Genomic DNA, 10,277 nt, shown 5'->3' with positions numbered 1-10,277 from the left:
GGCTGGGGAGAGTGGGAGAAGGACGGTCAGCATGCCCGTGGGGGTGGGCTGACTCCTTGCCTCTGTGCACACTCCCAGGGGTTGGGGAGGCATGTGCCCCACAGATATGTGCATGGGGTGGTGGTGAGGGTGGGCTGTGGGCTCAGGGCTCCCTGCCCTGCTGCCCTCCCCCCCAAGGGCTCCGCGGTGGGACCCAGCGTGGCAGGGCAGAAGCTCCTTGCCACTGCAAGCCCTACATTGCTCTGGCAAAGTGCCCTTTGTCTGCTCAACAGCAGTGGGGGGAAGTGGCATAGAGTTATGGCCCTTGTTGCAGCTGGGTGGGCTGGGGGTACGGGGCTTGCAGCAGCAAGGAGCTTCCCCTGCTTAGCCTGACACTGCCCTGCCACTCTGGGTCCCACCTGCTGGGCTGCACAGGGCATGCGGGGAGGGCAGCAGGGTGGGGAGCTCCGAGTCTGCAACCACCAGCCTGCATTTGCCCCACCCCTCCACCCCTCAAAGGCTCTGCTTTGGCTGTGCCACTTGTGAGGAAGCGAGAGCTGGGTTCTGCACTCTGCTCTGTTGCAGGAGCCACCACCTCCTGTGGGTGGCAGTCAGGGCTTGGGCACTGCTGCGGGGGGCTGCAGGCCTGGAGCTGGGGTTCCCCTCTGGCAGGGTGAGGGAGCTGTGGGTGTGGAGTGAGGGGCCTGGTCCTGTGTCCCAGTGAACTAAGGGGACAGGGAAAATTCCAATTTTTCCATGATAAACCCCAAATCAAATACGAAAATGTATAGGTGCTTAGAATTTACTTTATTATAGTGATTGGAGCACTGGTAGGCTTCCAAATTGCTTTAAAATTGTAAATATATTGATAAAACATTTGTGTTCAATTGATACCCATATATATAGTGGTGTTTCATTTTAATAACGGATTTAGGGGTTTTAATCAGGGAATTTTGTGTGTTTTATCAGATAATTTGCATTTTTTAAACTGAGAAAACCAGGATCCCTGATGATTACCAATGAGAATCCCTTTTGTTTAGGAGAATAAGTTAAAGCCAAATGAGCTAAATCAATCCACAGTTCTTAGCCTTATTTAAGAATATAATTCACTATTGATCTGGATAAAATCTATAACTATTATGCTATTGTTAAATACTCCCTCCTTCTAACTGTACTTCATTATGTATTAGATGTCCCAGCTCATGATGCTTGTATGCACTTAACTCAGTAACATGTGGCTGCTTGTTGGACAGAATCCATTATAAGCACTGGGAACTGTATGTATTTGAGGGTATGGGTGTACAAAGAAGTTCCTGGAAAGTAAGACAGGATGTGAATTTCCCCTCAGTAAAAGTGGGGCAAGATACCTCTTGTTTACCAGAAGGTAAGATCATAAGCATGGATGGGTATTTGTCACGAAGTAGCTGACATATTGGAGGCTCTTTTATTTCCCAGTAACTTGTAAACTTGAGACTCCAAAATGTGTCAAGAAAGATGGATGAATGCCTGTCAAGCTTTTCTACAGTGCCTTGCTAAAATGTCTCAGTCCTTAGGTTTGACAGACTTCCTGAACAGGAAAGTGGTACATTCTCCTGTCTGATCTCCAGTGGAGAAATGGAGGATGGAAACAGTTTGCTGAACCATGACCAATTTCTATAGATGCATTTCAGGCAGCTGTGGTGCTCAGGGGCCCCTGTCAGGATTTTAAGATCTTGTGAAATGCAGTACAAATAGAATCCCTTATAAGAACAAATAAAATTGGGTGAGGTGCCTGCACTAAAGAACTTAAAATCTAATTTCAGTCCCATATTATACTTTTATGTCTATTAAAATAGTAGCCCTGAGAAGTGGTTTGCTCATCTGCTGAGAGTTAAACCAACTGCTGGGTTTGGTTTCAAGAATGAATTTACCCCAGGGTCAGACTTGGCAAGGTCTTTTGGGTAGTCTACCTCCTAGGAATATTTGGGCATTTTTAACTTAATTCTTAGCTATTGCAGAGGTACAAAGCATTGATGGTCCCCTTGATCTCTCCTGCTCTCTTTTTGTGGCACATGGTAGTTCTAGAAGCCTTTGACTCCTTGGTCTAAAGATCCTGTCTGTGAGGGGGTATTCTGTGCGAAGGGCCATAGTGCAGTGGTCAGCAACCTTTCAAGGCTGTGGACTGCGTTGATCCAGTTTGAGTCAGAGGCGGGCATGTGGTAGGATCCAGCTGCTGCCGCTGCTTTTTCTCATGGCAACACAGGAAAAGCGCCTGCTGATTCCTCTTTTTTTCCCCTGTTGTGGCACATCCGCAGGCCAGAACATATAGCTCTAAGGGCAGGGGTCAGCAACCTACAGCCATAGTAGATGCTTTTGTAGACCCTTTTGCAATTATCATTTTATATGTTTGCTTGTGGCTACAGGGGGATCCTGGGGGATTAGGTAGGGTCCTAATATTTTATGTGACTGTATGATGTTCAGTTGGATGTTTTTAAAGTTTCTAGACTGGTGTTTCTCAGGCTGGGGAGCATACACCCTTGTAGTGAACATACAGCATGTATGCCAAAAAAAAAAGTTGGAAGGGGAAATTATAAATGGATCAGGGTCAGCTCTCATTCTCCTGGGAGTTGGCCTCTACTGCTCTTGTTTAATTGCAGTAAGATGCTGTAGCTCTGTTCTGAGATTTAAGGTTCAGACTACTGCTGCGTGATTTAAATATTATTACAGCAATATTTAAATACAGGCCGGGGGGTTTTTTGTTTTTATTTTTTGCAAAACTCTAGTTGGTCTAATAAAAGATATCACTTCTACCACGAGTTCTGATTACAGTACCACTGTATTTTTGCTCAAGTGTTCTCTGAAGACTTGATATTCTTTGGTTTTTGTTGTTGTTTTTTCCGTGAGGGCTTCTTGTATTCCTATCTTGCAGAACTGGGACTTTTGGCTCTGCAGCTGCCTTGAGCTCAAGCTGGGTTCTCAGTTTCCAGGCTCCACCCTGTGCAGTGACTCTTCAGTCTTCCAGCACTATGGCAGGGAAACTGAGAGCCCTTCCAGGCTCCTTGGTGCGAAGTCAAGCTGGGGTGGTCAGCTCTTCATTAAAGCTTTAACAAATAGACTAACATTATAGGATTCTGGGTAGATTTTAAATGGGATAAGTCTACTGCTTTGTTTACTGACTGCTTAAACTTTGTGCAGATATAAACTGTGCGGTTAATAAATGCATAATGCATTTGGCCTGTCTTAGTCTCAGGACTCCTGCAGTGTGTGTGTATGCATGCTGAGTACATCTGAAGTTTGATATTATCTTCTAACCTGGGAAAAATGATAAGTTGTTTTACATGCATAAAGAACTGAAAAGCTTAATGTGTAAGTAGACAAAACAGGGTGTATGGTGAAAAGGAGGCAGGGAAGTGATGTGCCCAGCAAATCAATAGCAGAACCAGAAAGAAGAAATCAAATTAGATTGTAAAATAGTCTAACAGAACTATATTATATTCCTTTAGATTCTGAAAGGAGACTGCCTATTTGGAAAAACTACAATATATATACAGTGAATCACTACACGATTGCCATCTTTGTTCTCCAAAACCCATATAGGTTACAGGATCTGACAGGATTTTGATTGAAAACAACTTAAAAGTTATTTTTTTCCTACTGCTTCCATAAGTCTTTTGAATGTAGAGCTCATTCTTTTTTTTTTCCTTTTTTTCTTTTTTCCACCCCAAAACTTTTCACTTCCCAAATATTTGTCCATATTAGTCATTTTTTTTCTTATGTAGAGCAACATACATGAATCTGCTTTTAGGAATCCTCATCTCAGTGACAAACGCCCTAGCAGTTGTATTCAAGTGTATATTTCATTAGGAAGCACTTTTTCCCATTAAAAATATATTTTTGCTATCTAATTCAGGTGTATTTTAATTGACAAGCTCAATCTTTTGCTCTTCCATTCAGTTGTTTGTGACATACACTTCTTTTGTTTAGTGTGAAAGATATGTGCTCTGGCAGAAGAGGGCATTTTGAACACTTTTTCAAAATGGATAACAGTGATATAGCTCAGCAAAGAGCTATATCTATGTAGTTGTTGAGTGGGTTAATTTTCTCCATGTCCTTTCTAGATACAGCACTTACTAAACTCTTCGCTCTACCATATTATGCAAAGCCTCACTTAATTGAAGTTGTACTAATAATAAATATGCGGTTTCTCTAGAATCTGCGTGTGTGGATATCCTCGCCAACAAGTGAGAAAATACAAAGGAATAAGTAACAGGATTCCAGTTTCTTCTGAATTCATGGTCCAAATGCTAACTGGGATTTATTATGCCTTGTAAGTTTACCATAAGCTTGTACTCTGTTTAGAAACATGATAGCTTAAGTTGCATGTGGCTATACCCTTTCAAAATTTAATTTGATTGGCAGACCTAATCAAATGTTCTGGAGTATAGATTCTTATCTTGATAGACATGCAAAATTTGTATACTATTTGCTGTGATTTAGCATACCCAGGATGGGGAAAATACCACCTGGTAAACTTAATGAGATCAGAATATCTGTGAACAGCTACTTGAAAATGGTACTTATGCAACATTTGTCTTGTATGTGTTAAATTTGAGTTGACCAATGTGTGTACAGTTTTAGAAAATTAATCTTGCATTTTTTCATTTCCCATATTACTCCTTTTCTTACCATCAGTCCTATTAGGATCTGTGTGTGGTCATGGGTAACTTGTAACTACTTTTGGAATTATTGTATTAACTCCTACAAACTTGATAATATTTGACCAATATTCAAAATGTGGCAGAGTACTGTTGAACCTATTGTGCTAAAATGCCACAACTTTATTGGATATGTACCTAAAACTAATTTGTTCAGAAGTATAAGTGGTTGAATATAAGCACGTTTATTTTGAGTCTGCGGTTTGTTTATTTATTTTTTATAAAATTAAAAAGTCTATAAGAATTGTGCTTTGTTATACTACTTGTCTTTATAAACAGTAAAGTTAGGGATTCATCAGAACTGATTTCTGAGGGAAGTGTACTAAATGTTTGAAAACAATATAATCAATAGAAAACTATACCCTACTGGAGATAATCTAACAAGTTTGCAGTCTTTAGGAAAAATAAATTCATATGGTGTGTGTGTGTGTGTGTGTTGTTTTTTTAGTTATAATGGAGAATGGGATCTGGCTCGTAAAGCTATGGATGATGTTTTGTATAGAGCCCAGCTGGAATTGTATCCAGAACCACTTCTGGTAAGTACCTGCCGGCTCCTCCCCTCAACTCCCCTGTAAAATTTTTAATTCAGAGCTGTTACACTCTAAGTCATCCTGATTATGCTTATGATTTAGCACTACAGCAGAGAATTATAAGCTTATAAAACATCACTTACACTGCCTATACTAAAGGTGTTTGGAAGCTTGTTCTTCGTGTGTGCATTTAACCATTATAAATAAAGCTTACAGCTTTCAGAAGTTAGCACAAAAACACCCTGAAGAATATTTTTAGTTTCCATTTGAAAAGATGGCTATTTATTGTCACAACAGTTACTTAAGGCATTGTGATGATACTTTTCAAATTTCACTGAATTTACATCACCTAAAGTAGGTATAATTGCAGCAGTTTTCTCTCTTCAGAACTTTGAACAATACAGTCACATGAACTCAAATTGCACACAGTTTTCCAAGAGTAGTAGAATACTTTAGGACCATTTACAATAAGTTACTTCTATTAGAATTCAAATCTTAATGTTAAGAACTTCACCCACATTCTTCCTCTCTAGGTTGCTAATGCAATAAAGGCTTCACTGCCTCAAGGTGCCATGAAATCTAGTAAAGAAGGTACTAGGTGCATTCAGGTTGAAATTACACCTACTTCATCTAGAATATCAAGAAATGCTGTGACTAGCATGTCTATCCGGGGGCATAGATGGAAAAGACATGGTAAGAAACATTGTTTGCCTTTAACTTTGAACTTGTATTAGGGCTGCATTTATCATTTAAAATAGCCTTAATTTTTAAAGCAGCACAGGGAATTTAGATACTACTATTTTTTGTTTAATCATTATAAGAAAGAGTCTCTTAAGTCACAGTTGTTTCTTTCTCTTAAGAGAAGTACTGGCATTATTAATACAGGTCCAAGGGGATTTGCTGGAAACTTAATTAGGTAGTGAATGTTGTACACTTGGATATCTGAATCATTATCCATTCTCTTTTGCTGCCTTGAATCTGGCTACCACCAGTTAACTATACCTGTTTTTTCCTGACTCAGTGGTTTTCAAACTGTTCCATGGAACCCTGGGGTTCTGCTATAGATCATCTCTGTAAATTGTGCTGGAAGTGCCCCCCACAGCAGCTCCTTTAATGTTTTTCATTTCACCACTTAACCCCTTGTTCTTGATTGGCAGAGGTGTCCCATGCCTGGGCCATTTGCCAATGATCACCGGGGAAGTGAAAACCACAGCACATTTAAAACCGCGGTTTTTGCTTCCCTGGTGGCCAATGGTGAACAGCCCAGCTGGTGGGGCCCCTCCAGGGCAGCAAGCAATGAAATGAAAAACATTAAAGGAGCTGCTACGGTGGGCACTTCTGGTGTGATTTATGGAGATCCTAGTGATCGGGGGTTTCGCAAAGAGATTGGAAGTAATGACAGAACAGTCCAGGAGGCAGTGTGCTGCCATTGTTGGGCTGGGTCACCTGGCTCCACAGTGGGGGTAGAGGTTTTGTGGCAGATGTCATGAAAAATTTCTGTCTGTGACTTTAGGAAGTTTGAAAACCACTGTCCTAACTGTGGATGAACATATTTGATGAAGTTCTGGTGAAATTTTACAATTCTGTTTCCAAGTGCTCATGTTTTAAACTGAAAAATGGGATTGTATAAAACTCTTGAATCTGATAGACTGGTTACATACAAGCTCTTTATAGATGCAGCTGTTAAACATCTGTGAAGTTCCACATGTGTCCAGTATAAAGTGGTTACACTTGCACTGACCTAAGTAATTTCTGGTAGATAATGTATTTCTGCAGAATCTTAGGTAGATGCTCTAAGGGTAGAGCAGGAGAAGGTTCATGTTATGATTGTATTAATTGCCGTGGATAGAATGAAAGAAATAGTAAAAAAAAAAAAAAAGGTCACTGACCTGAAGTAGTCTTCCAGAAACCTGGACACTTAATGAACAGCTGCAGAACCAGAAGCTTTAATCCACACTCCATCCTCTGCCTGCTCCATTCTGAGGAGGAAGAGAAAATGGACCAGAGATCAGAATTGCTATATTGATTGGATTGTCCTTGCCTTGGGTCTGAATAGGGTTGAAGTTCACCAAGTTACATTTTTTTAATTATAATTGACATTTTCACTTGTATATGATGTGCTCAGTGTTGGTCTTACCATGGATATAATCATGAGCTGTTTAACTAGCAATAAAATTATGACCATTAAAAACAAACAAACAAACTGTAGGACTTGGATAAAAAAAAACCTTGTCTCTCTTGCTGCTGGTTTTTTTTTTTTTTTTTAATCTACAAAACACTTGCTAATGGCTATGAGTAAGTAGAGTAATGTAAATTTGAACTAATACCTATATTAAGGTCTCAATGAAAAATATTTAAAAAAAAGCAAAGCATGTTTGTCAAAAAGGGCTGTTTATAGTCAAAACACAGTCAGAGGATAGACTAGCAGTTTTTTTTCTCCTCTGAGTCCCAATAGCCATTGCTCACTCAGTAGGAATGGCTTTGGTATTAATTCAGATTTGATGATGCAGCTGAATATAGACCAGAGGGCCTGGATCTGTTATCTCCTTCAAAAGGACTGAAGACAAATGATTGTAGATTTAATGTGGGTTTCTGTCACTATGGGTAATATAGAATAAATATATGGACTATAGGACCAATGTTGGGTCTTCATGCAGTTCTTATCTTTGCTGAAGTGTCAGCACCTTTAAAGATTGCAGTCTGTATGGAAATCATGCTTTGATATTGCCTTCTTTCAGGGGTCATGCTTGATGCAGATGGTGAAGTTCAAGAGACAATGGGTGGGACATATGTGTGCTGCAGCAGATAACAGTAAGGCAAGAGGTGTTTGGTAGTGTCAGATTTCAGTAAAAGCTAGAAAAAACTATTTTCTTATGACTCGATGGTTCAGGGAAGCATAATTTTAACCTCCATGCTAGTTGATTGGTGTATTCAAAACAAGGTATGATAGCTTTTGTGGGGAGAGGGAAATAAGATGGACACAAGGATTTGTGGTGATGGTGGTAGGGTTTGGGGGTTTTTCCCTTTTACAGGTGGGGGGCCAGGAACACTTGTCAAAGTAACATTTGATTCAGTGAGGAGACTTCAATTTGGGACTCCATGGGTGCTGGCAACCAGGGGGAAGAGGTTTAGTAAGGGGTGAAAACAACATTTCAAATGAGACCTTTTGCACCCAAAAATGCTTTTTGGGGGCTGTCTGCGTGGGAGGAGAGGTACATTTGGATGGCTAGATGTTTCTTTGTTCCATATGCCAAAAGTGAGCCTACATTGTGTTGTCAATCAGTGTGTTTTGGTGGGGGTTTTTAATGGCATGGGCTCTATAGATTAAACCAACCTCTCTTCAAAAATCTTATTTTTTAAATTCTATCAAAAAACTTGACTATTGTTGTCAATAGCAGCTCCCTTTTCAACCATCTCTCTGTCTATGTAGCAAGTTTCCCCCTCACTGTGAATTTTTGTAAACATTCCCTGAGAGACAGTCATGGAGGCAAGGTGCCATAACTCAGCAGAGAACTTGAGTAGCATTGAAAAGAACCAGATGCTGCAGACAGGGAAGAAGGAAATGAGTAAGTTCTTTAAGGAGTTGTGTAGAGTAGGGATCTGTAACCTATGGCCCACAGACTGGATCTGGCCTGCAGAACCTTTAGATCTTATCTGCGGATGTGGGGCTTTTGCACCATTCAGCAGCTGGGGGGAAAAGCGGGGAGGAAAGGGGGTTGTGGTTGCAAGTGCTTTCCCTGCCCCATTATGGGGACAAGTGCAGTAGGGTCCTAGCTCCCCCCTACCCTTTCATCTCTAATCTGGGGTGGGTCATTTCAGCCTGCAGCTGAAAAGGGTGTAGTGTAGTTTGAATTAGGATGGCCATTTGACTTGGTAGAGAAAATTGAAAAATTTGGGAACATTTGCCATCTGTTTATGCCTCTTGCTTAAGTGTAGAAAAAAAGGAGTTATGAGATTTTAGCAATAACGCAGGCCAAAGAACTTAATAAAGTGTTACATCTGTCCACTGGTAATTAGACAGGGATCAAATGCACTTGAAACAGACCAACATTTGGTCACAAATGACTTGGTTTCCCTGCAGATGATAAACATTAAAGCAAATGGATTAGTTCCACTGTTGGTCTTCAGTATTTATACTTAAGTGCAAGTTTGTAATAATAGTTCTAGCTCCGTCCACAAATAGAAAAAAGAAGGAAAATTCTATACTGGTTGTAAACTTTCTGAGTTTTTTAATTAAAGAAATAGGTATAGACCTAAAGAAAGAAATTAAAATAAATGTTATACTAATGAAGTGTTGCCAGAACTTTTATATCTCACCTACAGAAGTGAATCTATTTTATGTAGAAACATCAATTGAAAGGTATCCTTTGTGTTATGAGACCCGATGTATATTTACATAAATGACTGAATAAAAACAAGCAAGTAGATGTTTGTGGAGCACCCAGCAAAAAAGATGACCTTTGAGCGGAGAAAAAATAATGCTATTCTTGGAATACTAAGCATTATAGCATGAAATAGGAATGGAAAAGTTTTTAGGGCCAAATTAATCTTTTGAATCTTGTGAAGTGGGGGGGGTATTTTCTCAGGATTTTTAGCATTTCTAAATACCACCATTCAGCTTTACAAATAACCTATAATGATAACCTTTTGTGGGAAACAGTTGTGTATTATTACATTTGTGATAGCATAAGTTAATAGACAATTTTGCTTGTAAAGAACTCAAGATTCTACATGCTGCACAGTTTAGCACCTACTTGATTGCAAGACTGGCTAACAATAGTTGGGTAGTTCGCTGACTTACTGTATGTACTGGAATCTAAGATGACCTTGAATTTAAGATGATCTTCCAATAATTAGATTTTATACGTAGATTTTTTAAATATAATTTTTCCATCTATAGAATCTAATTATTGGAGGGTCATCTTTAATTCATGCCCCCACTGCTGCAGGGGGCAGGTGACTTGGGGAGGTTAAGCAGCTTGCCCTTCTGCCATATCTGCCTCCTGCCTGCTCCCTCTCACAGCTGCAGGCCACCCCCCGTTCCCTGCTGCTCACCCTTAACCCCCCCGCCTTC

General features: G+C 40.1%; 1 protein-coding gene across 5 annotated transcripts in view; it reads left to right on the top strand.

The window, feature by feature from the left end:
- Positions 1-10,277, top strand: part of FAM126A (family with sequence similarity 126 member A) — a 91,585-nt gene that overhangs the window by 65,486 nt on the left and 15,822 nt on the right. For all 5 annotated transcript variants that reach the window (XM_019508569.1, XM_019508572.1, XM_019508571.1 and 2 more), the window contains 3 exons: positions 4,169-4,285; positions 5,122-5,209; positions 5,737-5,896. In XM_019508569.1, the coding sequence (XP_019364114.1) occupies positions 4,169-4,285; positions 5,122-5,209; positions 5,737-5,896 (365 nt within the window). The remainder of the gene's footprint in view (positions 1-4,168; positions 4,286-5,121; positions 5,210-5,736; positions 5,897-10,277) is intronic.

Source organism: Gavialis gangeticus, unplaced genomic scaffold (assembly GCF_001723915.1).
Source record: "Gavialis gangeticus isolate Ggan-Ray unplaced genomic scaffold, GavGan_comp1, whole genome shotgun sequence".
NCBI lineage: Eukaryota > Metazoa > Chordata > Crocodylia > Gavialidae > Gavialis > Gavialis gangeticus.
This window is presented reverse-complemented; position numbering and strand designations above follow the sequence as displayed.